Below are 26,034 nucleotides of genomic sequence, written 5' to 3' on the forward strand. Positions count from 1 at the left end.
TAAAATTTAAGTTTTCGATAAAGTTAGTCATATCTAATTTTAAAATTATTTTATTGCTACGAAAAGCGATTTCATGAATGTATAATTTTACCATAAAGAGAAGTCGAAGACAAAATCGTATCTTATTCAGATAATATATGACTCTATAGAAGAATATCCAGTTTGATATAACTCTATTATAGTTTATTGACAAATTATATAAAAAATGTTTATTTAGACAGTATTTCGTTGAGTAGAAAGCCTCGGCAAATTTTGTCTGACCTACGTATATTCTACATATTGATTTGGTCAATTTTGATCATACTGGAGAAAACGCATGTTGTTTCGAAAGTTTTGGAACAAACAGATCAATCAACCCACCACCAAGGCGCAGTGAATTGAAATCAACTTATAAGGTGATTTTCAATTTTAAAGTCGTTCGCTAAACAAAAAATCTCATAAATAGGTGTGATCCGTCCAGCTATGCAAGGTTTAAAGTTGTCTAATTTCGTATTTCTCTAAATTTTGCTATATTTGGATGTACAAACTGTTTTGATTTCTTTTCTCATATCAACCATTTTTTTATTTTAGGAGCTTTAATTCATTCGGTTCATTGCAAATAACCGTCATAAAAAGGATATATATACATAGGTGTAAGGTTTGAAATTATTCGATCAGGCCTTTGCTGTTGACTAAAACGTTACCTCAATCTATTTTTTTTAAGCTTTCCTTTTTTTATTTTTATTTTTAAAACGTTATGTCTAGTTCATATAGCAGTCGTGCTGAAAAATATGATCTTATTTCTTGCAAAGACCTAACCTGGGATTTGTCGAGATCGCATTTAACAACTCAATATAAATCGTTTTACATGTGCTTTGATGATGGTTCATTTGGCTATCTTCAAATTGCTTACGGAAATCTTGGTTTACTGGTAAAAGTTACACCATTGGGGTGGACTTATTATCCAGCAAAGACGGAAAAAAATGTAGAGCCAATTGTAAACAGCTCTACTTATTTATACAGGAGCATGAAGATCTCCAAAGATCGATATAGTGTTGATGTTCAAAAGCATTTTATGCATTTTAATTCTTCTACCCGAGAATGGCATATAGTTATCGAAGGTGTTTACGATCTAAAAATCAAAACCGAGGACAGTGGTTTCTCCCTTGTTGATTTTGGCCAAAATGATTCTTCGAGCAGGATGGAACATAAAATATTTCCCATTAACACTGTAGAAGGCACTGTTACTGCGCATGGTAGGGAGAAAAAGCTAACTGGTGTAGCTGTTTATGTTGGTGCATTGTTTTTTCGAGAGAAATTTACCAACCTTGGGCATACTTGGCAAAATAGTATTTTGTTTGATAAATCTAAAAAAAGCATACTGACCTGCCTTCACTATTTTCCTCGTGACCCTTCACAACCTTTTCGGTCTCAAGCGAGTCTAACTTTGGACGGGAAGTTGATCGCTGTTTTGCTTGACAATGAATATTCTACTAAGGGAGCGGCTCAAGTTGATGGGATTCGTTATTTATTACCCGAGCAGATTCATCGGATTTTGTCTGGACAAACTTTTGATGGGAAACCAGTTCGTGTAGAACTTTCTGCTGAATTAGAAGAGTTGGATAGTATAACTGATGTTCTAAAAATTTTCCCCAAGTGGGCTAAAGATATCGTTTCAATCTGGGCTGGTCTCCCTTTCGTCTTTGTCTGGTTGCAGCATATAACAGCCGAGGTTTTTATCGACAATGAGCATGTAGCCACTTTATCTGGATGCTATTATCTTGAACAAACTTGCGTTCACCTTCCTCAGACTTGTTAAAAAACGGTGTTTTATCTTTTTTTGTTCCTCCAAGGATTGTTGGCACTATGTTATTTTATGAAGGAAATTTTATTCTCTATAAAGTTCTTTGTAACTGTCTATACCTGTGCGTCAATATTTAGGATGCCCAAATATATATGTTTATGTTTTAGTCGGATACAGCCAAAAAAAGACCTTTAAAAGCTGGTGAGATTGGTAAAATTATCATTGACACAAAGCGAATTTAAGTTTTTAAATTTTTTTTAAAAAAACCAGATATCGCGTCTCTTAAGTTACACCTCAACTGTTTTTATATAGTGTAATTATTTATTGTTTATAGACTTTTCTTCTTGTGTACTTTAGTTTATAAAGGGTGTTCTGATTTGTGTTGATAATACATATCATTTAACAGAGCGGTTTGTTAAAGATTTCTTAAAAATTGAACATCCTGATAATTGAATTCATGTAAAAATAAAAAATCTCAAATATATTTTGGTAAAACCCGTAATATTTCATTTTAGCAGCCTAGTATATTGCTTAAGGAGACTCTACAAATTACGTTATATGATCTTTGTTTGTCCTAGTGAACCCTGCCTTTACCAAACAACTTGCAATGTCGTCTGAGTACAAGTACGACGAGCAGGGTATTTTTTTCCCTGTCTTTTTGCTGGTGGGGACTTCCTGCTGTGTCCTTCCTTTGACCTATTCTACCATTCTTGGTCCAAGTGGTAAGTCAGAAGAAATTGCTAGTGTGATAGCTAATATGGTGAATTTTTAGCGTCAAAAGAAAAAAAGAATGTAAGAGATCCGTTCCAAAAGTATCGTCCTAAGGATTTAAAAGTACAAAGGAAATCAATATTTCGACTTCGGTATGACATGTCTGGTATCATTACGATGAGTAACTAATCAGTTAATTTTTATTATTATAGATATATTTTCCTCATTCTAGGTTGGTTGGCAATTGGTTTCCTCTCTTACAAGATAGCGAACTCAAGATTAAAACTGAACATTTGGGATCCGTATGAAATTCTGGGCATTGCTAAAGGCACTTCAGTGGATGATGTTCGTCGTCATTATAAAAGACTCTCAATTAAATTTCACCCTGACAAGGTCAGGAATATGGTAAATACTACTAGAGAAGAGGTTGAGAAGCATTATATTGAAATCACCAATGCCTACAGAGCTTTAACTGATGATAAAACTCGCGAAAATTATGCTTTATACGGTACTCCTGATGTTCCTCAACACATTTCAGTTGGTATAGCCCTTCCAAAGTGGATTTCCGAGTCAGAAAACAGCATATATATCCTTGGTTTTTATGGACTTGTTTTTGGTATCGTTTTACCGTATGCAGTAGGCAAATGGTGGTATGGTAGTCGTACATATACCAGAGACCATGTCCACGTCGATACAGTGGATGAGTGGTTTCCAAAAATGGAAACTAGCCTAACACTTGATGAACTTTTGTCTCTCTTTGCTTCCAGCAAGGAATTAACTTCGTTGGTGCCAAATGAAAAGAATCCCAAGGAATACATTCTAAAGTTATTGTTTGACCATTTGAATCGAAAAAAGACAAACAATTTCAATACACATCAAATACTTTCACAATCTGATGTCGTACTTAATGCCTTGCTCTCTGTTGCTACCGCCTTTGGTTTTGCAAATCCTGTTGATAACGTGTTGAAACTATGGCAACATATTGTGCAAGCAATTCCTTTAGATGCACCATTTCCTTTGTTGCAACTTCCTCATCTTTTAATGGAAGACGTCAAGAATTTATCAATTAGAAACATTTCTTCGATTCCTCAGTTTCTTTCTTTAAGTGAGGAACAGACGAAGGATTATCTTCCCAATTATTCCAAAAACCAGCTTAAAGAAATGCGCGAGATAGCAAATGGCATTCCTCGAATTTCCGTGGTCGCAGCAAAGGTTTTGGTTGACGATGATGAGTATATCACTGTGGGAGCAATTGCAAATTTGATTTTGGATTTGAAATGCTCTTATGGAACCGAAGTTGTCCCAGAAGTCAGCACGGACGGAACAGAGACGGCCACAAAAAAGGATGAGGAAGATGCCGAAAAATATCACCAATCGAAAGATGTGGTTTTGGGAGATGTTGAAACTCTTCCATACGCCTGGGCTCCTTACTTTACCCAGCATCATAAAACTGCATGGTGGATCTATGTAGTGGATCCTCGCCAAAATAGGGTTATTGTACCGCCCTTTAGTATCACAGATATTCCAAAAACTTTGCGTACATTTAGAATACCTTTCCAGGTTCCTCCAGTCGCAGGCACATTCAGTTTTCAACTTCATATCATGTCCAATTCCTATGTTGGTGAAGATGTTATTAGTAATCTAACTATGATTGTTAAAGATACTTCCGTATTGCAAGAGCAATTGCAAGAAGAAGCTGTTTCGGATTTAGAAGACAATAGTGATATCGATGAATCAGCAAACGCGGGTAAGGATTTCAGCGATGATGAGAATATTGGTTCTGATGAAGAAGACGAATCGGAATATGACCCTATGGATACTGACACTTCTGATGGAGAATAATACCATGCGTCATGACTAATCCATTTTTTTCTGAATGTGTCATAAAATTTAAAATACGTATTTCTTCCATTGTTTCATTTCTTGTTAGATGTAACAGACAATAAACCTTCATCGTTCAAATTCAATTCTGCTAAGGTTTTTTGGTCTTTGTAATGTGGACGATGTCTGAGTGTTAAATAACTTTTACAAATTAATTTCTTAGCATAAAGGGACCTTTTAGACGCCGGACGCATTGCTTTGACATTAGCTGAATAACAGTTGAAATAATATAATTTGCATTTTTTATTCGTTCTTATGAACCTGTTTAGTAATAATCCTTGCATTCCAAATATTTACATTTTTGGGTATTTTATAGAGTAAGAAATTTAGGTTCAGTGTGTTATTAAGATTATTGTAACTTTTTTATCGAGTATTCTTTCGCTACAAATCTACAAAATCCTGCCTTAATAATAAATGTTTTATCTTGCTTAAAGTATGCAGCCTAACCTCTTTTGCTATGCCACAGATTCCCCATACGTCAAATTTTTTTGGCCCAGCGCATACCACCAACGGTAAATAAAACTCGGAAATATTTAGGAAAATAAATTCTTTGAATGTACAACTCAGAGAAAAGCTGTTTTTCAGAATAATGGCTTCAAAAAAGCTTCATGGAAGGGATTTTTACAATAAAATTGGGCGTCCAAAGCGCATTCTTGCTCCGATGGTAGACCAAAGTGAACTACCTTGGCGCATATTGGCGAGAAGATCTGGTGCTGATTTGTGTTATAGCCCAATGTTTCATTCTCGATTGTTTGGTGAAAGCGAAGATTATCGAAACAAAGTATTTTCAACCAGGACTATCCCAGAAGAACGACCCTTAATTATTCAATTTTGCGGCAATGATCCAGAAATAATGCTTAAAGCAGCCAAAATTGCAGCTCCTTATTGTGATGCTGTAGACGTTAATCTGGGTTGTCCTCAGGGAATTGCAAAAAAAGGTAAATATGGTTCATTCTTACAAGAGAACTGGAATTTGATTGAATCTATCATTACAAAGTTACATACGGAGCTTTCTATTCCTGTTACAGCAAAGATTCGTATATTTCCTGATCCCCAAAAAACTTTAGATTATGCAAAGATGATTCTTAAGGCCGGTGCTTCCATTCTGGCGGTGCATGGTCGTCTTCGAGAACAGAAGGGACATTTTACTGGTATAGCTGATTGGGAGCAAATTCAAATGCTTCGAAAAAATCTTCCTTCCGAAACTGTCTTATTTGCTAATGGAAATATTCTTCATGCACAGGACATAGATCGTTGTATCAAATATACTGGTGTCGACGGTGTTCTTTCCGCTGAAGGAAGCCTTTATAATCCCCGTATTTTTCTACCTCCCTCATCACCTCTCATGACTTTATACCCACGAATCGATGATATGTGCGAAGAGTATCTTAACATAATCAGAGAATTCAAGTTGGAATCAGATTATAGTAGTTTGTCTGCTATAAAGGGCCATCTTTTTAAATTAATGAGACCTCTGTTGAGTATTCACACTGATATTCGAAGTAAATTAGCACAAGGTTGTACCCCTCGTGATTTTGAGACGTTTCCTCCTGTGGTTGCTATGCTTCGGAAAAGATTACTAGAATGCGAAGAGAAGGGAGAAATTAATGAAGATAAAGATGTTAAGGAATCTGTTAAAGATTCTATGGGTTACCCTGTTATTCCTTGGTGGCGTGTCCAGCCTTACATTCGGCCTCTGGAGGTTCCTCTAGTAACCAAGCGAAAGCCAGTTGAAGTAACCGCTGATGAGGGACCTGTAAAGAAAAAGGTCAATGCTTCTGTGGCATAGTCCATAATTCTTTTTTTTTGTTTTGTTCTGGCATTACTATACTAATATAGGCAAATTATTTTGGTGGTACATAATCATTGAGTTCATTTAAAATAATATTTTTACTGAGATTAAAAGTTATATTATATTTGTAAGGATATAAAATATGCGAAACGATTTGTAAAGGCATTAAAGTATTAGTATATGTATAAAAATTCGACATCCCAATGTATGATTACAATGCAAGAAAAACAAATTCGAAAAGAAAGGGCATAACTGAAATAAATAACCAAGTAATGATACAATGTTAGATGCCTATACCTAGAAATAATAGGAGAGAGAAGACAGCAATTTAATCATGCAAAAGCAACCGAAGCCGAAATTAGAAACCTAGAAGTAATTTGGAACGATATTAAGATAAATGCAGTGTAGCGGCATGAACAGGACAACCAGCAGCCCCAGTACTCAGCCAATCACGATAACATTTTAAATGAAAAATGCATAGACAATATTCTATCCTTGCAACTCTATCACCAGCAGCAAATTCTTCAAAGCATATAATACATTCTTGCCCCAGGCAAGGAGAAGTCTCTGATAGCTGCATACTTATGTATCTTCTAGCGTGTTTCAAAAATTCAGTCATGTTTCTTGGAGATGAACTATTATTACTTAGACAATTCGCAACATGAGATTCCCGTTCAGAAAGGGTTTTAAAACTTGAGAGAGGAGCATAGCAAACTGGACATTCAACAAAATCATCAGGCTCTTCAATCCTCTGCAAATTGTTTCCACAGGAAGACTGTATAACTTGATTGTTAGATCGAGTAGTGGTATCATCGTTCAAACAAGTAGTGATAGGATAGGGTAAATCCAGTTCTTTTAGTTCCGACAATTGCTGACGACAATTGACACAAACTCGTACATTGATCCATGAAGAGTCTTGTGAATCATTATCATCATCATTATCATTAGCAAGAAAATCAGGATCTCTAATAAACATGTCTTGTGGGATAAGATCCTCAGTTGGATCTACTGAAACACTGCTCACAGGAAGCTTTGCAAAACTATTGCAGCAATTGTAACAAAAAAGTTTACCACACCATCTACAATGATGTCTTCTCCGAAACCAGGTAAAAGGACCACCACAATTATTGCACTGCGCACTTTCATCGTCCAGTTGCCAAATTGCCGCCGGCGTTTCAATGAGTAAGCGTCTCAAAGCCTCTGGATAAGTCGTCTCATCCTCGTCCATACTCAATTTGATAAAAATTCATTAAACTATGTTCGAGAGCAAAAAGTTGAGTACCCGCTAGAATGGTGTTGAAAGTTGCCTCAGGAGATAAGGTCAAAACAAAAGGGTAACTTATACTGATCAAAGGAATATGATTACCGGTGGAAGTGGAAAACTCACTGCATATCGCAAAATAAATTTTTTAAACTTCGTTAACGTAAGAGAATAAGATAATAAGTCATTTAGAATATCAATTGTAGTAAATATCAAAAAGCTATCCAAGAAGAATAACTTTATCAGAAATTACGCATTTAAACATCTTTTCTTTATGTATGTTTCATAGAGCTCAGAAGCAAATTTAGCGCCGTTTCATTTAGACCTTAATATAACGATGTCAGCGTGTTTGATGAAAGTTGACTTTCTTCGTTATTATCAAGCTTGGTTTGAGGCAGTATGACATTAGATCTCTGAAATTTAAAAATTGTCGAGAATAGCTTTATGAGTTGAGGTTTCAATCATCTTTAGTTTCTTTAAATTTATTGAGGTTAGTAATATGACAATATAATTTGTTTTTATGTTTACCTCCATTGCACATTTGAGCTTATTTTGGGAATTACGACGATGCTGAACTAAATTCTTCTCAAAATTCTGGGAAAGTGCCTGAAATTCTTCCAATGCATATTCTTGGGAAGAAATAGAAGAGATCTTACTATTGACGGACTCCAATTCTGCGTTTATACTATTATATTCCACCAACAGGTTTGACAGGTTTTTCGAAGCATCCAGCTGTAATTTATCTAAAGCACGAAGCTTCTCCTCTGTCGTTCTTAGGCTTTCTAAAATCACGTCTCTGAATTGTTGGGTCAATTAGCTGAAGAAACTTATGGACGTACTTGACACGTGCATTCAAAAAATATGAATGCAATGCACTATCATGATGCTCACTGAATGCTAATACTGCTTCAGATACCATGTTAGCATGGCGATTGCTCAGCTCTGTTTGCAAAGACGTTATAATTTCAGACATGTTGTGGTTCTTGATAACATGTTAATAGTGTCTACGCGTCTTTTGTTTACATCAAGCTAGCGATATATAGCGTACTGTTTTAGCTCACAAGACTTTCTTTGTGTTCAGTTTCTCTTAAAACATTTAGTCTTAGGTTTTTAGCAATAGAATTAATTTTTTAGCACAAAGGCTAGAATGAAAGATTGCTTTTGGCCATTGAAAACGTTTTATTTACCTAGATGTTTACATTTAATCTAACATACAACGGTGGAATACGGTTGAATCAAAACAAAATAGTGACAAGGGGAGGTTGCTGTTTTTTCAACAAGATTGAGATATTGCTTTCTTATTTATTCTCCATTACTTGTTTTGTAAGGACTCAATGTTTACGGTGATCTTTGAGTGAGCAGTTAGGTAGCGTTATCTATCGTAAAGTCGTTACTTGACTGAATCAGCACAGTACTTTAGTATTTGCAGACAGCATACCTGATAATACGAATTTGCTTCGTTTATTTTATATTATCTTATTTTTCTTTAAATTATAAAAGCATTTCCAAGTAGAAAATTGGCTCATATCTCTACATCATCAACATGGAGGACCCCTTTTATGAAGTCAAAGCGTAAGTTGTGCAATGATGAACCAGAAATGTCTTAATAGATTCCTTTTGTTGCTTTAAGATTTTATTTAACTGACATTTATTCGAAATATAGGGATGCATCAAATCAAATGGAGCAAGTGCGAAAGCTTTACAATTCTTTTATGGCCGCACGAAACTCTGGAGTCCTTTCACCAAATACTGAGCTTACTTACGCCATTGATGAGTTAAGCGAAACATTGAAGGACTTAAAAGCTGCTGTGGAAATAGCGATGAAAAATTCTGAGCATTTTGGGTTAGATGAAGAAGAACTAAAGTCGAGAAGGAGATTTGTCTCGGAACTGGATATTGAGTTAAACAATATACAGTTAAAGATGGGTGCTGCCCCAAGCACACCAGTTTCTACAGAACCTTATACTGTTGACAATGGTGCCTCAGCTGGTTTGTCTGAAGAAGATCATGCTGTCAATCGACAATATCAAGAGCAGCTTTATCAGCAACAAGACGTAATGCTGGACGGGGTTTACGACACGATTGGAAACATTCGTGGGCAGGCAGCTTTGATGGGCGAAGAATTGGGTCAACAGGCTGACTTGTTAGATACTCTTGACAATTCCATTGAGACCACTAATAGTAAGCTTCGCAGGGGTATGAAGCGGTTGAAAGATTTTACGATTGCAAGCGCAGACTCTAAATCTGGATGTTGTATTACCGTACTCATTATCATCTTAATTGCATTGTTGGTATTGGTTATTGTGCTGTAACTAAATCTTTATATTGTATTATTTAATTCTTTGAACCATCTTCCCAATAAACGAATAACCAATCATTCCATAGGTAACCTCGAGCTTTGGGAAGACAAAAAAAATTTCATGTCTGTGTTCTCGTTCCTTAAATTAATTAGACTTCTTGGACTTTTTGGAAGGTGGTTCTGCGATTTTTGTGTTAGTTTTACAATACATTGACATCTATCATATCATCTATTCATGCTTTCGCCTTATTTTTTTAAGACCTGTTTTCGTACCTTGCTTTTCTTCGTCCCCTTCTTCGTCTTCTTCGTCTTCTTCTTCCTCATCTTCCTCCAAATCTACTGACTCATCCTCATCACTCGCTTCTTCGGTCATGGCTTCTGTAAAATATTTTACAGCATTTGGAAAAAGATCCTCTGCCAGAAAAATTGTGAGTGTTGCTCCATCAAAATCATCGTCCTCTTCCTCTCCGGTCCATTGAAAATAGTCAAAAAAATTAGGAGGTAATTTTTTATTTTTTCTAAATAAACTCTTTCCTGGTTTCCAATGTATATCAACAGGTTGCGAAGTATACTTGGTTATCTTTTTTTCCAAACCCTCATCATCCTTTGCTTTTTCCTCTTTAATTCTCACTTCTTTTACCAAGGTAAGGTTGTCGTCCTGAAGATATTCGTTTGGTTGAAAGGTAAGCGAAATTCGGACATCCCTTGGTTCCTTTTCATTAAACCTTTCAACATAAATATTTTCGAGTTTTTCAAGTAACACACTATCTTCAGGTGTTATGTACTGGCCTGAAATAACTTAATTAGAATTTCAACAATGTTTAAACAAAAACAATAATAGTATACAATTTTACATACTGATTTCATCCCCAGCAGCTTCCAGAACTACTACCCAAAAGTTGTTAATGGTCTTCAAAATATCACGACGCTGCTCAAAAAGCGGTTGAAAAAGCTCATTTTGTTTCTTCACTAGCACCAAGATACATTAGCAATTGTTAACACATTTTTTATAAAAAACGTAATTTTATGCTACAAAAATGCAAAATCGATTAAACATACATATTTCGATTTCTGCTTTTCCAAACTCTTGCTCTAGGTTTGCGAGATTTTCAAAAGCTTGAGCTGCCTCCATTTTGTAGGTTAATTTCGTGCAAGGGAGAAAAATCTAATAGTAATTCGAAAATTCTCACTTCGTCAACGATGATGAAGGCACTACCCTTACCACGTTTTTACGTACGATGAACAATGCTAGCAAAGTATATCAGAGGCTTTACTTTCCAATATAATGACTGCCGTAGCTTCTGTAGCTTGCAATAATTTAACCTTGACTTTTTCAACAGTATACAAACCATCCATATTACTAGTAATCGAGCAGGATTCTAGTTTTTAACTCACACCATTTTCATAGGTTGTTTTTATAAGTGTAATAACTTATTAGTCTGAACAAAGAGTAAAATTAGAAAATAAACTGTAGTTTGCGCGGTTTCGAGCTTTCAGGCTAGCGTGCTTGCATTTTCCAAACTTCTCCTGACCATGATGAAGAAAGGAGAGGAGGAAAAAAGGTATAACATTTCGAATGCAACTACAAATTTGTATTATATTGCATTATATGAAACGCTGTTATAGTTTACTGGTGTATCTATTTTATCAGTTATGAAGTATGTCTTTGTAGTTTAATCAAAAATCCATGATTATGGTAAAACAATGAAGAAAAGTTAACCAAACGCGATTAAAAGTTAAAACTTTTTGACCGCTTCACTTCAAACAATGAAGCGCTTTGCATACAAATGCAGATAATCATTATATCCAACTGTTCGTTATCGATTGAAGATCTGAAGTCTGATTCATCTTATCCAACTCAAAATTACATCTTAACTAAAGAATGTATGATCCGTGCCGATTATCGCATTTATTCGGCTCAAATCAATCTATACTCATTACAATACCAGTATACTGCGTTCTTCCATCTTTAGTATACCACGAGCGAGAAACTTCTTCCTCCAGCAAATTCGCGGCAAACAAGCAATTTATCTAAAAATCCAATTCAGAGGAAAGAAAAGAAATAGAATTGATAATAATTATATTTTCAAGTCCTATATTGCCGTCCTGATATAAACTGATTTGCTTTCTTTCCTTCCAGTTTACACAGGACGAATTTTCAACCAACAGTTTAATTGTGAATAAATATATTTGCTTCCTATTAAACTAGTAAATTATTGGCAACAATAGTTGGTAAAAGCTGTTCATGGATGCGGCGAAACGTCTGGAACTATGCAAGGAAATTCAAGAAAATGAAATTGAGGCCCTCAAAGCCATTTTTATGGATGATTTTGAGGAGTTGAAAGTTAGGAATGCTTGGAATGTATGATTAATGTTTGTTCACTACCCATTTACTAACAATGGTATCTTAGGTTACAAACGGCCATGTTTATTGTATACATCTATGTTCAAGAAGTGCAAACTCTAAAAGTATTGCGAAACTTGATCTTTGTATTGAGCTTGGAAGAAGCTATCCTTATGTGAAACCAGTGATCAAGTTACAAAATGGAGAAAATGTCCTAAACTCTCAGATTCGATTTTTGCTTGATAAGTTAGATACAAAGGCAAAAGACTTGCTAGGAGAGGAAATGATTTTTGAACTTGCCAGTATAGTGCAGGACTATCTTAATGATTGGCAGTCTGACCTCTCTTCTCAATTTGCTAGCTTGGAAGAGGAACGTGCGGTACAACTAAAGCATGATCGAGAGAGAGCGGAAGTGGATTTACAACTTAGGTTAAAACGGGAGAAAGATGCCTTATTTGAGGAAGAACAAACGCTTCAGAACAAAATTCAAGATGAATTACAACGCCGCTCATACGAAACACCGCAATCTTCTTCTAAGAAAAAGACGAATAGTAAGGAAACAACTTCTCTCGAAACCCTCCCAACTTCTATTTATTTTGATTGTTCTATATCCGTTAGAGACTGTCACGATTCTTTGGTTACATTTAATAGAGTGCTTCCTTTGTATACAATCTCGCATTCCAACCTTTCTACTTTGACTTTGGTCAAGCCTGAATCTAAAGAGATATCTTTACAGGATTGTGTTTTTCTACTTAGAACCGTCCGAATTAGTACGCCTTACTGGAGTACAGAAGACGGAAAACGTGAAATACAGGAATTAGAATATGAACTTGAAAGTCTGAAAGTTATTCGGCATGATTTACTAGCTTCAATTTATGAGTATCAACTGGAAAGAGAGACACGAGGTTATGGTTGGAGGTTGTACGTTTTGCAAGAATATTCTCCGAAGTTCACTCTGTTTAGTCTTTTACAAACCGTCCTTACTTTAGACGTTGAAACCGTTAGAGCTTTTTCAAACAATATTTTAGAAGGTTTAGCTGAGCTGCATCGTCTTGGAATTTCACACAAAAGTTTGCACTTGGACAATGTGGTGCTTTTTCATTCAGGCCATAGAACTTTTGCAAAGCTAATGGATTTTGGGTTTACACGCACTTTACGAGACATGAACGCATCTCATCCTTTTAACATTAATTCTCAATCCATTACCAATATTCTACCGGAAGGGCTGTATCCCCCAGAGGTTTCTGAGTCATCATTTGCAGCTGCATCGAGAAAAACTGACATCTGGTGTTTTGGACTATTAGTATTGCAGATGCTTTGTGGAGCTCACGTTTTGAATAAATTCTCTTCACTAAAACTGATTATGACTCATGTAATTCCTCTTCTTCCGGGGTCTTATCAAGATTTGGTTCGTCGCTGTTTAATGCGCGATTCAAGGAAACGCCCTAGCGCCATTGACTTGTTAAGTAGTCATGTCATTCGTTTGGGTACAGCAGTTCTTCCTCCAGTTGAGCAGGGTACCTTTTCAAAATCTGCACGCCCTTCTTATGGTGGTCAACAGGATGGAATTATTGATTTGTTGTACAGGAAAAGCGTTTCACGTTATGAAACAGATTTTGAAGAACTTGAATTTTTAGGACGTGGCGGTTTTGGTGAAGTAGTTAAAGTCAAAAATCGAATTGATGGAAGGTTTTATGCGGTTAAAAAGCTTGTCCTTTTGAGCGATGATAAAGAGAATAGCAGAATTTTACGTGAAGTTATGACTTTGTCTCGTTTACATCATGAACATGTAGTGCGTTATTATACTGCTTGGGTTGAAACTGAAGCTAATGATACTGTAACTGAGATAATTAGCTCCGATAGTGAGTCGTTGAGTCAATCTTTAAATATGGCAGTGGACTTTCGGCAATCTTCAAGTCTTCCAGCCGATAAGCTTTCTAGCCTCGATATTCACTTTGAAGATGATTATAATTCATCTGCAGACGAGGAAGACCCTGAAGCTTCTGACATCTCCTTTCAGTATTCTAATACTTCAGATAAAGAAGGTTCTTCCGATAAAGACAGCAGCATTGAAGAAGCTTCTTCAGTTAAAACACAAGAAAATGGTTTGAATGCTACGCTCTACATACAAATGGAATATTGTGAAAAGTTGTCATTGCAAGATATCATACGAGATAAAATTCCTGTGGATGAAATGTGGCGGTTGTTTAGACAAATTTTAGAAGCTTTGGCATATATTCACAGTCGGGGAATGATGCACAGAGATCTTAAGCCTGGAAATATTTTTTTAGACGAAAATAGAAATGTAAAGCTTGGTGATTTTGGCTTGGCTACAGAAAATGAAAATTACCAAGATAACAATGACAAATGGAAAAATCGCCAATCAGCAGATGAAGATCTCACAACAGGTGTCGGTACAGCTTTGTACGTAGCTCCTGAACTTCTCAGTAGGCGTAATGGGGTACGCTACGATGCAAAGGTTGATATGTATAGCTTGGGTATTATACTCTTCGAAATGTGCATGACTTTTTCTACTTCTATGGAAAGAATTCGGATAATTGATACTATTAGATCTCCATCTATATCGTTCCCTTCCACTTTTCCTTTTTCCCGTGCTAGCCATGAGTTCAAAGTCATTCATTGTCTTCTACAACACGATCCCACAAAAAGACCATCGAGCCAAGAACTCCTTGAAAGTGAAGCCATACCTCCAAAAGTTGGTGAAGAGTTTATTCAAGAAGGCCTTCGTCTTTTGTCCAACCCTAATACTCCTTATTATTTAAAGCTTCTGAAAGTTTTATTCGGCCAAGTGCCCGATCGTCATAAAGACTTTACTTACGACTTCAACCTTAGTGAAGAAAGTGGAGTGTTGTCGAAAGTGTCGGATAGAGGATGGGATAGTTTGTTAGCTTGTTTAGTACGTGATCATGTAGTTAAAGTATTTCGTCGCCATGGAGCCAAGGAACGTGAGTCACATATTCTATTCCCAAAGTCTTCTCAATACGATAAAGACCAAGCTTCTGTTTCCCTACTAGATAAAAATGGTACCCTTTTACAGCTTCCATATGATACGGTTCTTCCTTACGCGAGAAATGTTGCTAGAAACGCTGTGGAAGAAGAAAAGACGTACTTAATTTCTGACGTTTTTCGGGAAGCCAAAGGTGGAGGGAGACCAAAGGCTATAAAGGAAATTTCATTTGACATTACCACGAATTCTGATAATTTGGATTGGTATGATGCAGAAACAATCAAAGCATTAGACGAAGTATTAACAGAGATACCATCCTTGACAGAAAGTTGTATCTTAATTAATCACGCTGACATTCTTTCCTCCATTCTTGATTATTTACAAGTATCAAAGGATAAAAGACGCATGGCTACTCATATACTTGGACAAATCAACCAACGCTTAACATTATCACAGGTACGGAACCAGCTTCGTATTGAGTCATTAGTTCCCTCTACCACCTTAGACGATCTGAGTTTGTTTGATTTTCGGGAAAATTATGAAGAAGGTGCTAGCAAACTTAGAAAAATTTTTGGGAAGGAAATGCCACAGAAAATGAGAACTGCTTTAAATTATATGGAGCGAGTGGTTAAATTACTTCGAGCACTAAAAATTTCTCATCAGTTATACTTCATGCCTTTATGTGTTTATAACTTTGAGTTTTACGATGGAGGTTTGATGTTTCAAGCAATTAACTTGGCGGAAAAATCTGAACTCATTTGTGCTGGTGGTCGTTATGACAAGCTTGTACGCTTTTTCGATCCTCCTCTAATGAGAACTGCCAGAAAAAAGCATGTTGTTGGAATATGTTTTGCCCTTGAAAAACTAGTATTTTCAATGCTGCGATATATTCGATTTCACAATAGTAAGCAGTCAAGCAAGCATTCTCCTTCACCAACTTTAAAGTCTGTAGGCCCTTGGGCACCAAGGAGAGTTGATGTCTTAGTTACTAGTATTGGCAAGGATTCAATCCTAGAAAAATGCTCACTTTTGCAAGAGCTTTGGGCTTTAAATATCCAAGCGGATATAGTTTTAAGGGGTGCTAGCAGTTTAGAAGAGATTGTAACACACTATCGAAGTGAAGGCATTAATTGGGTTCTCGTCGTGCGTCAGAAAAATACCCAGATGGAACATTCAGTCAAGGCTCGAAATATTTTAAAAAATGAAGATGACGAAATACGCTTTGATGAAGTTGGGATGTGGTTGCTGGGAGAAATTAATGAAAGAAAAAGAAACGAAAGCATGTTACAGTCGAAACGTATATTAGACTCAGCTCAACAAGATGTTGCAAAGTTCGTTGACACCTCTCAATCCAACCTCGACGTACAGTTGATCTCGCTTAAAGACGTTAATGATAGAAAGTATAAATGGAAACACAAACAAAATGCTATGAATAAAGTTTATGATCTAGTGCAGTCAGCCATTCGTGAAAGCTCAGAAGATGCTATTGCTTTAGCAGTGGATTGCGACTCAGAAGCTATGGAAAAACTTCGTAGTACCACTACGCTTGATGAGGAGTCTTGGAAACGTTTAATAGAAAGTTGCCCAGCTTCTCAAAGGGAATATATGCAGAGACTGCAAAAGAAACTTGTCACCCTTGCAGAACAAGATAAGAAGCGGGTTTGGATATGCTCATTCAGGACAAACGAAATTTATCTTTATGGACTTAAATAAATTTTGAACTAATTAATCATTTAATTTTCATTACTCTTTTAATTAAATAGAAAAAATTTTGCTATAAATTACTTTAAATGTGTATATTTCGTGATCGGTATATTATTTTTTGTTAAGTAAGTTAGAGTCAATTTGATACTTTTTATTTTTAATATAACATGGAAGTTCTGCTTTTATACCATTTTTCTCTATATTTCACGTTCAAATTACCGTTGGATATTGACCTTTCTACTGCATGAACGGGTTTGCAAGCTCAATGTATCTCACACTAACCTAGCACACCAATTTAAACAGCCTAATGGATGAAGGAATAGAGAAAAACATATTTGTCAACTTGGAATCTCAGATTGACGGTGTGTGTCCCAAATTCTATGTTAACGTTGATGATATTGATATCATTCATGAACCTCCTGAGTTTTATCAACGCTTGAAAAAATTAATCAAAAAAGCTCAAAAAAGAATATTTCTATCAACGCTATACATTGGAAAAGAAGAGCGAGAATTGATCAATTGTCTATCAAATGCGCTAAGCAACAATCCCTCTTTGCATGTTCACATTCTGGCAGATCAATTGCGGTGTACTAGGGAAAGCCCTGGTTGTTGCTCTGCATCTCTATTAATGCAATTGAAAAAGAAGTTTCCTGATAGATGCGAAATCAAGCTTTACCATACACCGAATTTGCGTGGACTAAGAAAGCAATTGGTTCCACACAGATTTAATGAGGGATGGGGATTGCAGCATATGAAAATATATGGTGCAGATGATAACCTCATTATCAGCGGGTAAAGGCAAATGATTATTTACTATACTAACGAATAGAGCCAATCTTTCGAGAGATTACTTTACAAATCGAAAAGACCGGTATTATTTGTTTAGTGATAAGGGTTTAGCGGACTTTTTCTTTAAAACGCATTTTTTGTTTTCACAGCTTTCTTTTGAGTGTATCCCTCATTTATCCGATTCCTCAATTCAACTATCTTCTACGTCCCCGGTTATTCCTTTTACTTTGAAATGGAACAATTCATGTCCAAATCCTTTAACAAATCCTCAAGAGTTTCGGGTAGCAGCTTCTGCTAAAATTCAACAACTTCTTCAGGGGAATCGAGAGAAATTCTTGTCTCGCAACCCTTCTAAACCGTTATCATCAGTATATGGCTCTGAATTAATTAATCAAGCAGGTGATGACAACAATAAGCCATTTCATAAATATGAAGAATCTGCTATCGTATACCCACTTTTTCAATGTGTACCTATCCTTACTTCTGACGTACATTCTACTGAAGAAAAGGTCTTGTCTATAATCGGGACCTTGCTATCGCGCAAGGAGGTTAATTGGACCTTAACGGCTGGCTATTTTAATGTTTATCCAGCACTTAGAAAACAGTTGTTGAAATCTGAAGGTATAGGGGAAGTAATCGTGGCTTCTCAACAGGCTAATGGATTTTATCGATCTCCTGGACCATCGAAATTAATTCCACCAGCGTATCAGTATATTGCTGAACAATTTCTTAAAGATTCAAGAAAGAAGAAAAGAAATATTGATGTCTTACAATGGCAAAATAAGGGGAATACATATCATGCTAAAGGTAAACACTACAGTCTGTCGTTTTCCATTATAAATATTTTTTGGAGCACGGCACTTAAGTCATATATCTTTGAAAAATTCACTAACACTATTTTAGGATTTTGGTTGAGTACACAACATCACAAGCATCCTTTTTTAACGACGATTGGGTCTTCCAATTATACGAGTAGGTCTCAACAGTTGGACCTTGAATCCACCTTAGTTGTAATGACACAGAATGAAAAATTAAAGAGAAAATTTTCTACTGAAATTGAACTTATTAAACAGCACACAAAGCCTATGAATACCTGTCAGTTAGAAAAGGTTCCTATGTATGTGAAGGCTTTGACTTCTCTCATGAAGAAAAAATTATAATATGAATTTAATAAAATTTATAAATAAATTATCAAGAATTAGATTTTTCGGCGTTATTAAGCATGTAGTATAGCACAATACTGTATCAATTATATTACATCGACAACGGCGTACCTAATTCTTGCCAACGCCGATCTCACTGAGCAACGCGATTCGAGCGTTGACGAAATCTTCATAGTAGATTTAATGCAATTGCAATCGCCATTTGGCGATGGAATAAGTTGTGAATGTCTCAATATACGTGTTTTAGGAATTCCTAATGAAACCAAACATCAATGGATATTTGTTCCTCGTGATCTCATAAAAATTGTACGCTAACCTTAATGAAATCAAATATAACTAATTCAATAGAAAATTTATAGTTTATTGCAAATATGCAAAGCTGAAAATTGTTCAGCTGTTGCTTGTCGAGGCTGCAACTTATGTATTCTTGCTGTGCAGGGAAATATTGAAATATCCGAGGAACCGCAGAAATTATTTCAAGAAGAAAACGTGAAAGTTTACATATACGATTCAGCTATTTCTCTTTCTTCTGTAAGAGCATCTTTTCCTATTTCAGAATTGGGCATTCGAATGGACATAATTAAAGCGCGAGCTGAACCTCGGGAAGATGAAATACGGGCTTCATTTTCTTCACTAGTAAACAAGGAAATTAAGCGTACAGTCGAAGAACTTTTGTTGTCAAAGAGATCAACAAATCGTTTATCACTACTTGCGTTTATGCGTAATCAGCAACTCAACTATGAAGCCTACGAAACTAAATTGTTAGAAGATGCTTCGACAATTGAGAAATCACTAGAGAAGGAAGTGAAAACCATATATGATAGCAATATCGCATCACCAAAGGAGTCGAGTGATGCCATTGATGCTGACCATGCCATGATCGACGAAAGTCGGTCTACTCAACGTCGAAAATCGAAGCCAAAAAAGCATGTTGCTTTTACTGATGAATATCAAGTTGCCTTTTCGGACAAGCCCGGCAAGTATTTTAACCAGCCAATGCAGTATTCCAAACAGTTCAAACTTGACAACCCAGACTATGAAGCGTCTTCGGATTCGTTAAACGATATAGAAAATCTATCTACTTTAACTTTCAGATCTGATGAAGAACTTGAATTCGATTTTGACACAAACAACATAAATAATAACAAATCGGGCGATTCACTTGAAATGTCAACCACGATTCCGAGCGACGAGGAAAATGAAGATTTTACTAGCAAAGTGGATGCTATGGAAATTCACTCAGGAAGTTTACCATTAAATATTGATTCTTCTCCTATATTCACAAATCATTCTCCTTCGTCAAGTCTTAGCTCAGAATCCTCCTTTGAAGCCTCACCCTCTTCGTTTGTCGATCGGAAAAATAGATGGATCCAAATGTTGAAAAAGGCAGACGAACATAGTCGAAGTATCCAAGCCCGAAGTATGGGCTATGTATTAAGTGATGATCTTGACAATTCAAAAGCTTTTAGACCTTATAAACAGTCGTTTTTGGCTCAAGGTTGGAAGAGTTTAAATTGAATAGCGTCTATGTGTTTTATCTTTACAATTTAGGACTATTTCTTGCGCTCCTTTTTTTCTCACAAAGAATGCTTGATGATTTTGTTTCGTTGATAATAATTTTGCTATTATTTTATACTATTTTTAAATAATTATAGTTGGGGTTAATAATTGATTTGCTTTTGATTTGTATGATCGACAGCCGATTATAAACATGCTCGACAGTATTCGATCGAACTACCTGCATAAACAAGGTAGTATTCAGTACTAAAGGTTAGACGCCAAACTAGTGAATTTACAATACCTAAGTAATTGATGCAGTGTTGCCCATCAACACCCTAAGAACAGACGACTGAAATGATACTTCGTGAAACGATTCTCAAAAGTTACCTATACAAATTTACAGCTTTTGTTATTTAACATCAATATTGATTAAACTTAAATTAATAATTGTGTTTTAATGTACCAATTACAAATTCCTAGTGAGTAAATAATACCAAAAGCATTGATTACTTTGTATAACAAACGAGGCTTTCGATAAAATGGGATTCCCTAAATAAAATAAATCTAAGAAGCAGAAGAATTGTTGTGAACATAAAAATATTTTATTTAAACATTGGAGGGATAAAGCATGACACGGAGAGAGGCACCAAAGGTCTTGGGAGGAAGATTATGGGTGAAACGAGCACGAACAACACCAGAATTTCCATGAGGACGACTAACAGTTCTAAAACGTAATTAGTAAAGGTTTTGAATGTATTCGTTTAGCCAACAAAAAACGACCGTGAAAATATAGCATTAACGTTTCTTCATATTCTCCAAAGAAACGCAAGAATTTAATTACAAAAATAAACTTACCCCCAAATGACACGAATCTTGGATCCACGAACGGGCTTGTTGCTTTTGTAGACGAAGCAAATACGCTTGCCTAGGTAAAATTGGGCTTCTTCCTTAGAATCACATCCCTCAATCTTTACCAAAGAAGTTCCTGGGTGGATAACATGTTTGCTTCTTTGAAAAGAGAGATGTTTAGCTTTAACGTACAATCTGTGTCCCTGAGCAGGCATTTTGACTTGGTAAAGGCGGAACTCTTAGTGTGGTGATCCTTACCGTTTGCTTAAGCTGTGACTGCCCTTCTTGTGCTTGCAAAACCTAAGCTTGTGTTGGTAGTAAACACTTTCATAAATCTAGCATAGTGTAACGTACTTCATAATCTTATTGATTGCGATCATATAGCTTAATTCATTATATAATCTTAAAAAGATACTCTTCAATTTTTTAAAATTATCTCTCACTTACCAATACAGTATAGTGTAAAGTTTTTCTAATGATCAATATAAAGTAACGGGGACTAACTTGATAATATTCGATTTTGTTTACATATTATTGTTTAGTATTATATCTTGTACCTGAATAGTCTACTACTGAATATAGGAATATCGGCTGATTAAACCTATTCATTGTATCTCTAATAGTACAACAATTTGGTTTTATCTGAACTAAATAAAATTTATTTAGCGAATGAAGAACAAATTATGAATGGCAGTAATGGACGGACGCAATGTAGCCGTCGTAAGGTGAGCCAATGTCATTGAAATTCATCAAACCTAATGTCTCAGTACAAGAAGCAAAGAGTTTTCAAATTACTTAACCTAAAAAATGAAATTCTATAGACTTAAATCTGTTTGCTAAGTGGACAAGATCGGGTTTTGCGTAAGTAAACAAACTTCATTTCGAAGATGAGTTGGAGGAATGTTCATTGAACTTTTTCAATTGAATTATAAAATTATTATATAACTTTCAAAATCGATTTGTAATAAACTTGAGTGAAAACAAAACTAAGCTAAAAATTACCTAGTTTAAGGTGTGTCGCTACAAATTCTCGTTAAATCCATAAGAAGCTTTGTGGAACCACCGTAATTGCTAAAACTCGCCAAATGGACAACCTAGATGAAGATGACTTAGCATTCTTCTCAAAGCCTATTAAAAAGCCTCCATTAAACTATGCCAAGCAATTAATAGCCTCTTCCTCAGATTCTGGTAAGTTTTAATTCCGATTGCAAAGTGTCAGCTTGCTTACAACATTCTAGAAGAGGAAAGTGAACTTGATACCAATAAACAAGCATTAGAACACATAAATGCACAGAAAAATATAACTCATAATGAAAACAAAAGTGCCGAACCTTTATCTCGTCAATCCACTATTTTAGATGCTGATGAAGGCAACCAAGACGTTTCAGACACTACTCCTAATGCGTGTTTGAATGAAGGTAGGCACTCACCCAAAAGTGCTATCTCCTGTGTAACACAACCGGTTTCACCAGTTTATAATACTAGGGCGGCCGCTAACTTGCGAAACAACAGCATTAATAGTGAGGCTGCGCTTTCTACGACTTCATCACTGCTGGACGATGACTTTGCTCGTAGGTTAGAGGAAATTGATCGGCAAGTTCAGGAGTTTGAAAAATCATCAAGTGATATGGATGTACAAATTCACACGCATAAGAGAGAAATTGAAGAAGACGATGACAATACTTCGGCTGATGTGCCCCTTTTAAAGCATTCAAAAAGTGACCACTCAACGCTGTATCACTCCAAATCGGAATTCTCAACAAATGAACCAGTTATTTCCGTCGTTCTCCAGTTAGCCGTAATTGGACAGAGAATTCCAAACAGCAATATCTCTCTTCCCCGGGACTGGGAGGCACCGTTATTTTTCAAAGTTAAGTCGAACCAACAGTTTCGTCGTGTCAGAATAGCGTACTCTGAAAGAAAAAAAGTAGATAACGTTGTTCTTGTATTTCAAAATCAAAGATTATGGGATTATGGAACCCCAAAGGGCGCTGGTATGCTTAAAGTCGATACCCGTTTGGTTGTGCATGCCTACTGTCACTCGGATTTTATATCACTCAAAAGAATAAAAGAATTGGAAGTGGAAAAGTTATCCTCGGTAACTGAAGATTCAACTGCTCAAACGTGTAAACTTATAACGTTGCTTTTGCGTTCGAGTAAGAGTGAGGATCTTCGTCTCTCAATACCCGTCGATTTCACTGTTAAAGATTTGATTAAGAGATATTGTACTGAAGTAAAGATTAGTTTTCATGAACGCATTAGATTAGAATTTGAAGGTGAATGGTTAGATCCCAACGATCAAGTGCAAAGCACGGAACTTGAAGATGAAGATCAAGTTAGTGTTGTTTTGGATTAAAAGGATATTTGGCTCTTACTTTTACCATTGTTCTTTCTTATATTTAATTACCGCCATAATACTTTTATAGAATGATCACGAACGACTATGTATAAATCTAACTTATTCATTTCATCAATATGTACCATTATTAAATAAAAGTTTCCATTTCCCCAGTTTGTAATTTTTTAACCATATCTATCTATACACGTCACTAGAAGTTCATGAAAATGCTTCGGCTGGTATAACATTTCGCGACTTTAATTCCAAAAAAGATGCTAGAGCGCTGTTGTAATCCCAATTATTTTGCTCACAACACATGTGAGCATAGTAATCATTTAAACCTGTCTCCGCCTTAATTTTTAATACAATTTGTTGTCTAGTGTCTAACATTGCTTGTTCCGGTCTTGGCTGTACAATATCACTAGGCTTTGAAGCAGACGCAGACATGGCATTATTGCTTGTTCGTACACTGCTTTGACCAGGTAGCCACCCGAGCGATCCAGCAAATGAACGAATGACTAATAAATCATTTATAATCAATATGCCTGTGGAACCTCCCGGCAAAATCAGCAAAGTTCGATCAAAACTTCGTAGAAGTCGTTTGTTTTGTGGTTCCTCAAATTGCCCATGGACAACAATTTTGATGGCTGCACCAACCGAAGGCAGAACCAGGTTCCAACCATCAAAAACCCATTGCGAACGGTCTGATAAATCGTGAGCCGTAGCAGGTAAGGATTTTACAGCGTTGCTTATTTCTTCGTGCCCGTTAAATAAACGAGATTTCGACTCCTTCTGTGATTGTGAGTAAAGTAGATTTCTGCTTTTCATTTTGTAAGCTCCCCATTTTTTAGTGTCTGTTTTCTGAGAAAAGTTCGTTCTAACGTTTGAAGCGTTCAGAGAGATTGAGAAGGTAGCATTTGGACTGTATAATTGATTGACAAGTGCACTTCTATTCTCATCCCAACCTTTAAAGAACGCAGCCAAAAAAGAATTGACTATTTGTTCGGTTTCAACCTTATCAAAGAAAGATTGATAAACCGGAAAAGGGACGGTAGATTGAGAGGCGATAATCTCTGAATTTATGCTGTTACCATCTAAAAGACGAAGCTTCGGAAAACGCGAAACCATTTCCCGTTGATAATCCATAGCACGATTAGCAAAGGTTGTGACAATCGGGTTTCCGACAAGAACAAGCTCTTGGAGTTCGGGAAGCTTTGTTTTGGGGGACCATGGATCCAAGTCAGATAAAGAAGTAATCCGGTTATTAGCAAGACTAAGGTTTAAAAGTTTAGGCCATGTTTGTGCTAAAGTGGTTACGGCAGTCACCGATTGTAAGTTGTTATCCGACAAACTAACTGATATAACGTCTGGAAAGTTTAAAGAAGCAACCTTCATTAACGCTGGAAACATCTTACTCTTAGTAGAAGCCTCTGCTAAAATCCCCATTTGCTTTAAAAGAGGATCTTGTTGCAAATTTCCGAGGTCCAAGAATTTAGTAGCAGGTTGATAACGGGTTTGCAAAAACTGGCGTAACTTTTCAATGGTCTCATTTGTGGATTGTGGTAACGTTTTTGAAACATTTCTCTGGGCTTGTGTTGCTAATGCAGATAATGAAGGAGCTGAAACAGAACGAAATGATCGTTTTGTCTTTGCTTTTCTATAATCTTGAGTAACGTTAGAAGCTCCATCGACCCTTCGTATAGCCAAATGATCACCAGCAAAAGCCGCACCATTTAACCCGTTCAAACGACTAAAGTCTTGGCTTTTAACTACGGCAGTGACCGAAGCCGGAGAATATGAAATGTTCATTAGACGAACCTTGACTTTTCTCCAAACAAAGCTTATTAAGTCGTCCTCAGAACCCTTGGAATGACCAGTAATAACTACGGATATCGGGGGTTCACGCGTGGCACGAGGTTTGCCTGGTGTACGGCGTTTCTCCAATGGTGTATCAATTACCATTTCATTCTCTTTAACAGCATTACGACGCTCCCGCTTTCTACGCAACATTTTGCAATTATGTTGAGTAGTAAGTGTGAAGAGAAAGAGAGTAAGTGGAATTTAATTCAACATTTTTAACTTCAATAGTAATAGGACAAGTATAAGGAGTAGAGATGTGTACGCGCAAAACTGCGTTAAACAGTTAGACTATTTGTGATATAACGAGAAACTGTTAAATGCGTTATTCGTCTTTTGCTATGCTTGTATCGATGGAATTTGTGGAAATACATTTTTTGTTTTAGTTTATTTTATTGAAATTCAAAAAAATTTATATGAGGCTAATATAAAATCGTTTACTGTTTTTTTGTAAAATCACTATTGATATAACTCAATCGACCACCTAAAATTCGACCTCCATTAACATGAAAATTCAGGAGTAAATTTTGAAGTAAAGAACAGTTTAGTCAGTAAGACTTCCGAACACTAATTCCTTAAGCAATATATCAATATATGTGTCCCGCTAATTCTTGTTTTATTGCATGTTTAAAGAGATTGAGCACTAAGCAACGTAAGTTTTTGATAAATCTGGGTTTCATGAGCCAAAAAAAATAAACATTTTTTGGTTTTTTTTATTTTTTTTTTGGCTTGGATATCTATTTTTTGTTTAAATCGATTATCTACTAAATTTATGTATTCATTTTAATGGAGAAG

The 26,034-nt window shown here is 36.0% G+C and overlaps 13 protein-coding genes and 17 long non-coding RNA genes across 30 annotated transcripts; 14 read left to right on the top strand and 16 right to left on the bottom strand.

Annotated features, from left to right (window-relative positions):
• Positions 1–114: 114 nt before the first annotated feature.
• SPOM_SPNCRNA.5627 lies at positions 115–2,654 on the bottom strand. The gene has a single exon (NR_194979.1). It is a non-coding gene; the product is annotated as a non-coding RNA (long non-coding RNA).
• On the top strand, positions 350–2,272 carry svf2 (ER to Golgi ceramide transport protein, lipocalin superfamily Svf2). The gene has a single exon (NM_001021891.3). It carries the CDS (start codon positions 737–739, stop codon positions 1,796–1,798), a length of 1,062 nt encoding a protein of 353 aa, NP_595984.1. The 5' UTR covers positions 350–736; the 3' UTR covers positions 1,799–2,272.
• sec63 (translocation subcomplex subunit Sec63) lies at positions 2,370–4,664 on the top strand. The gene is made up of 3 exons (NM_001021892.3): positions 2,370–2,505; positions 2,556–2,646; positions 2,707–4,664. The coding sequence occupies exons 1-3, from the start codon at positions 2,391–2,393 to the stop codon at positions 4,334–4,336; spliced, it is 1,836 nt and encodes a 611-aa protein (NP_595985.1). The 5' UTR covers positions 2,370–2,390; the 3' UTR covers positions 4,337–4,664.
• SPOM_SPNCRNA.5628 lies at positions 2,786–3,530 on the bottom strand. The gene has a single exon (NR_194980.1). It is a non-coding gene; the product is annotated as a non-coding RNA (long non-coding RNA).
• Positions 3,636–4,569, bottom strand: SPOM_SPNCRNA.5629. The gene has a single exon (NR_194981.1). It is a non-coding gene; the product is annotated as a non-coding RNA (long non-coding RNA).
• SPOM_SPNCRNA.5630 lies at positions 4,593–5,990 on the bottom strand. Its single transcript, NR_194982.1, has one exon. It is a non-coding gene; the product is annotated as a non-coding RNA (long non-coding RNA).
• dus1 (tRNA dihydrouridine synthase Dus1) lies at positions 4,875–6,295 on the top strand. Its single transcript, NM_001021893.3, has one exon. It carries the CDS (start codon positions 4,965–4,967, stop codon positions 6,162–6,164), a length of 1,200 nt encoding a protein of 399 aa, NP_595986.1. The 5' UTR covers positions 4,875–4,964; the 3' UTR covers positions 6,165–6,295.
• Positions 6,235–7,395, bottom strand: pib1 (ubiquitin-protein ligase E/phosphatidylinositol(3)-phosphate binding protein; the record flags this gene model as incomplete). Its single annotated transcript, NM_001021894.3, has 1 exon — positions 6,235–7,395. One exon carries the CDS (start codon positions 7,393–7,395, stop codon positions 6,556–6,558), a length of 840 nt encoding a protein of 279 aa, NP_595987.1. The 3' UTR covers positions 6,235–6,555.
• On the top strand, positions 6,792–7,009 carry SPOM_SPNCRNA.5631. Its single transcript, NR_194983.1, has one exon. It is a non-coding gene; the product is annotated as a non-coding RNA (long non-coding RNA).
• SPOM_SPNCRNA.5632 lies at positions 7,117–7,533 on the top strand. Its single transcript, NR_194984.1, has one exon. It is a non-coding gene; the product is annotated as a non-coding RNA (long non-coding RNA).
• Positions 7,459–8,416, bottom strand: mug20. The gene is made up of 3 exons (NM_001021895.3): positions 8,268–8,416; positions 7,957–8,224; positions 7,459–7,902 (listed from the first exon to the last, which is right to left on the bottom strand). The coding sequence occupies exons 1-3, from the start codon at positions 8,399–8,401 to the stop codon at positions 7,849–7,851; spliced, it is 456 nt and encodes a 151-aa protein (NP_595988.2). The 5' UTR covers positions 8,402–8,416; the 3' UTR covers positions 7,459–7,848.
• Positions 7,702–8,486, top strand: SPOM_SPNCRNA.5633. The gene has a single exon (NR_194985.1). It is a non-coding gene; the product is annotated as a non-coding RNA (long non-coding RNA).
• A 283-nt stretch (positions 8,487–8,769) lies between these two features.
• Positions 8,770–10,879, bottom strand: ccp1 (CENP-A histone disassembly chaperone Ccp1). Its single transcript, NM_001356261.2, has 5 exons — positions 10,787–10,879; positions 10,586–10,696; positions 10,001–10,516; positions 8,867–9,907; positions 8,770–8,804 (listed from the first exon to the last, which is right to left on the bottom strand). The coding sequence occupies exons 1-4, from the start codon at positions 10,857–10,859 to the stop codon at positions 9,873–9,875; spliced, it is 735 nt and encodes a 244-aa protein (NP_001342975.1). The 5' UTR covers positions 10,860–10,879; the 3' UTR covers positions 8,770–8,804; positions 8,867–9,872.
• On the top strand, positions 8,856–10,828 carry tlg1 (SNARE protein Tgl1). The gene is made up of 2 exons (NM_001021896.3): positions 8,856–9,000; positions 9,092–10,828. The coding sequence occupies exons 1-2, from the start codon at positions 8,972–8,974 to the stop codon at positions 9,738–9,740; spliced, it is 678 nt and encodes a 225-aa protein (NP_595989.1). The 5' UTR covers positions 8,856–8,971; the 3' UTR covers positions 9,741–10,828.
• Positions 10,871–11,783, bottom strand: SPOM_SPNCRNA.1509. Its single transcript, NR_150397.1, has one exon. It is a non-coding gene; the product is annotated as a non-coding RNA, possible alternative UTR (long non-coding RNA).
• On the top strand, positions 11,730–16,850 carry gcn2 (eIF2 alpha kinase Gcn2). The gene is made up of 2 exons (NM_001021898.3): positions 11,730–12,089; positions 12,139–16,850. The coding sequence occupies exons 1-2, from the start codon at positions 11,973–11,975 to the stop codon at positions 16,750–16,752; spliced, it is 4,731 nt and encodes a 1,576-aa protein (NP_595991.2). The 5' UTR covers positions 11,730–11,972; the 3' UTR covers positions 16,753–16,850.
• SPOM_SPNCRNA.5634 lies at positions 12,957–14,079 on the bottom strand. The gene has a single exon (NR_194986.1). It is a non-coding gene; the product is annotated as a non-coding RNA (long non-coding RNA).
• SPOM_SPNCRNA.5635 lies at positions 14,197–15,779 on the bottom strand. Its single transcript, NR_194987.1, has one exon. It is a non-coding gene; the product is annotated as a non-coding RNA (long non-coding RNA).
• Positions 15,969–16,562, bottom strand: SPOM_SPNCRNA.5636. Its single transcript, NR_194988.1, has one exon. It is a non-coding gene; the product is annotated as a non-coding RNA (long non-coding RNA).
• Positions 16,837–18,663, bottom strand: SPOM_SPNCRNA.5637. The gene has a single exon (NR_194989.1). It is a non-coding gene; the product is annotated as a non-coding RNA (long non-coding RNA).
• Positions 17,051–18,730, top strand: pgs1 (CDP-diacylglycerol--glycerol-3-phosphate 3-phosphatidyltransferase; the record flags this gene model as incomplete). The annotated part of the gene is made up of 3 exons (NM_001021899.3): positions 17,051–17,535; positions 17,573–18,339; positions 18,436–18,730. 3 exons carry the CDS (start codon positions 17,051–17,053, stop codon positions 18,690–18,692), a joined length of 1,509 nt encoding a protein of 502 aa, NP_595992.2. The 3' UTR covers positions 18,693–18,730.
• Positions 18,731–18,787: 57 nt separating this feature from the next.
• Positions 18,788–19,455, bottom strand: SPOM_SPNCRNA.5638. Its single transcript, NR_194990.1, has one exon. It is a non-coding gene; the product is annotated as a non-coding RNA (long non-coding RNA).
• Positions 18,816–20,630, top strand: toc1 (Tor complex Tor2-interacting protein 1). The gene is made up of 2 exons (NM_001021900.3): positions 18,816–19,001; positions 19,044–20,630. Exons 1-2 carry the CDS (start codon positions 18,879–18,881, stop codon positions 20,211–20,213), a joined length of 1,293 nt encoding a protein of 430 aa, NP_595993.1. The 5' UTR covers positions 18,816–18,878; the 3' UTR covers positions 20,214–20,630.
• Positions 20,617–21,276, bottom strand: rpl35A02 (60S ribosomal protein eL33). The gene is made up of 2 exons (NM_001021901.4): positions 21,051–21,276; positions 20,617–20,919 (listed from the first exon to the last, which is right to left on the bottom strand). Exons 1-2 carry the CDS (start codon positions 21,257–21,259, stop codon positions 20,802–20,804), a joined length of 327 nt encoding a protein of 108 aa, NP_001018813.2. The 5' UTR covers positions 21,260–21,276; the 3' UTR covers positions 20,617–20,801.
• On the top strand, positions 20,701–21,367 carry SPOM_SPNCRNA.5639. The gene has a single exon (NR_194991.1). It is a non-coding gene; the product is annotated as a non-coding RNA (long non-coding RNA).
• Positions 21,368–21,732: 365 nt separating this feature from the next.
• SPOM_SPNCRNA.5640 lies at positions 21,733–23,183 on the bottom strand. The gene has a single exon (NR_194992.1). It is a non-coding gene; the product is annotated as a non-coding RNA (long non-coding RNA).
• On the top strand, positions 22,118–23,571 carry rad60 (DNA repair protein, SUMO-related Rad60). Its single transcript, NM_001021903.3, has 2 exons — positions 22,118–22,232; positions 22,283–23,571. The coding sequence occupies exons 1-2, from the start codon at positions 22,130–22,132 to the stop codon at positions 23,398–23,400; spliced, it is 1,221 nt and encodes a 406-aa protein (NP_595995.1). The 5' UTR covers positions 22,118–22,129; the 3' UTR covers positions 23,401–23,571.
• On the bottom strand, positions 23,450–25,419 carry mex67 (nucleoporin Mex67). The gene has a single exon (NM_001021904.3). The coding sequence runs from the start codon at positions 25,390–25,392 to the stop codon at positions 23,602–23,604; it is 1,791 nt and encodes a 596-aa protein (NP_595996.1). The 5' UTR covers positions 25,393–25,419; the 3' UTR covers positions 23,450–23,601.
• On the top strand, positions 23,788–24,055 carry SPOM_SPNCRNA.5641. The gene has a single exon (NR_194993.1). It is a non-coding gene; the product is annotated as a non-coding RNA (long non-coding RNA).
• Positions 24,745–25,847, top strand: SPOM_SPNCRNA.5642. The gene has a single exon (NR_194994.1). It is a non-coding gene; the product is annotated as a non-coding RNA (long non-coding RNA).
• Positions 25,848–26,034: the final 187 nt, after the last annotated feature.

Source organism: Schizosaccharomyces pombe (assembly GCF_000002945.2).
Source record: "Schizosaccharomyces pombe strain 972h- genome assembly, chromosome: II".
NCBI classification, from domain to species: domain Eukaryota; kingdom Fungi; phylum Ascomycota; class Schizosaccharomycetes; order Schizosaccharomycetales; family Schizosaccharomycetaceae; genus Schizosaccharomyces; species Schizosaccharomyces pombe.

Excerpts from the sequence above, each read along its gene's own strand:
- svf2 (NM_001021891.3), top strand. The coding sequence starts at position 737 with ATGTCTAGTTCATATAGCAGTCGTGCTGAAAAATATGATCTTATTTCT.
- sec63 (NM_001021892.3), top strand. The coding sequence starts at position 2,391 with ATGTCGTCTGAGTACAAGTACGACGAGCAGGGTATTTTTTTCCCTGTC. Across the intron at positions 2,506-2,555 it reads TACCATTCTTGGTCCAAGTG|CGTCAAAAGAAAAAAAGAAT; the intron begins GTAAGTCAGAAG and ends GTGAATTTTTAG. Across the intron at positions 2,647-2,706 it reads AAATCAATATTTCGACTTCG|ATATATTTTCCTCATTCTAG; the intron begins GTATGACATGTC and ends TTATTATTATAG.
- dus1 (NM_001021893.3), top strand. The coding sequence starts at position 4,965 with ATGGCTTCAAAAAAGCTTCATGGAAGGGATTTTTACAATAAAATTGGG.
- mug20 (NM_001021895.3), bottom strand. The coding sequence starts at position 8,401 with ATGTCTGAAATTATAACGTCTTTGCAAACAGAGCTGAGCAATCGCCAT. Across the intron at positions 8,225-8,267 it reads TTTTTGAATGCACGTGTCAA|AGACGTGATTTTAGAAAGCC; the intron begins GTACGTCCATAA and ends CCAACAATTCAG. Across the intron at positions 7,903-7,956 it reads AGCTCAAATGTGCAATGGAG|AAACTAAAGATGATTGAAAC; the intron begins GTAAACATAAAA and ends ATAAATTTAAAG.
- tlg1 (NM_001021896.3), top strand. The coding sequence starts at position 8,972 with ATGGAGGACCCCTTTTATGAAGTCAAAGC. Across the intron at positions 9,001-9,091 it reads CCCTTTTATGAAGTCAAAGC|GGATGCATCAAATCAAATGG; the intron begins GTAAGTTGTGCA and ends TTCGAAATATAG.
- ccp1 (NM_001356261.2), bottom strand. The coding sequence starts at position 10,859 with ATGGAGGCAGCTCAAGCTTTTGAAAATCTCGCAAACCTAGAGCAAGAG. Across the intron at positions 10,697-10,786 it reads AAAAGCAGAAATCGAAATAT|TGAAGAAACAAAATGAGCTT; the intron begins GTATGTTTAATC and ends TCTTGGTGCTAG. Across the intron at positions 9,908-10,000 it reads AGGGGACGAAGAAAAGCAAG|AACCACCTTCCAAAAAGTCC; the intron begins GTACGAAAACAG and ends CAAAAATCGCAG.
- gcn2 (NM_001021898.3), top strand. The coding sequence starts at position 11,973 with ATGGATGCGGCGAAACGTCTGGAACTATGCAAGGAAATTCAAGAAAAT. Across the intron at positions 12,090-12,138 it reads AAGTTAGGAATGCTTGGAAT|GTTACAAACGGCCATGTTTA; the intron begins GTATGATTAATG and ends ATGGTATCTTAG.
- toc1 (NM_001021900.3), top strand. The coding sequence starts at position 18,879 with ATGCAATTGCAATCGCCATTTGGCGATGGAATAAGTTGTGAATGTCTC. Across the intron at positions 19,002-19,043 it reads CTCGTGATCTCATAAAAATT|AAAATTTATAGTTTATTGCA; the intron begins GTACGCTAACCT and ends CTAATTCAATAG.
- rpl35A02 (NM_001021901.4), bottom strand. The coding sequence starts at position 21,259 with ATGCCTGCTCAGGGACACAGATTGTACGTTAAAGCTAAACATCTCTCT. Across the intron at positions 20,920-21,050 it reads AAGATTCGTGTCATTTGGGG|AACTGTTAGTCGTCCTCATG; the intron begins GTAAGTTTATTT and ends ATTACGTTTTAG.
- rad60 (NM_001021903.3), top strand. The coding sequence starts at position 22,130 with ATGGACAACCTAGATGAAGATGACTTAGCATTCTTCTCAAAGCCTATT. Across the intron at positions 22,233-22,282 it reads AGCCTCTTCCTCAGATTCTG|AAGAGGAAAGTGAACTTGAT; the intron begins GTAAGTTTTAAT and ends ACAACATTCTAG.
- mex67 (NM_001021904.3), bottom strand. The coding sequence starts at position 25,392 with ATGTTGCGTAGAAAGCGGGAGCGTCGTAATGCTGTTAAAGAGAATGAA.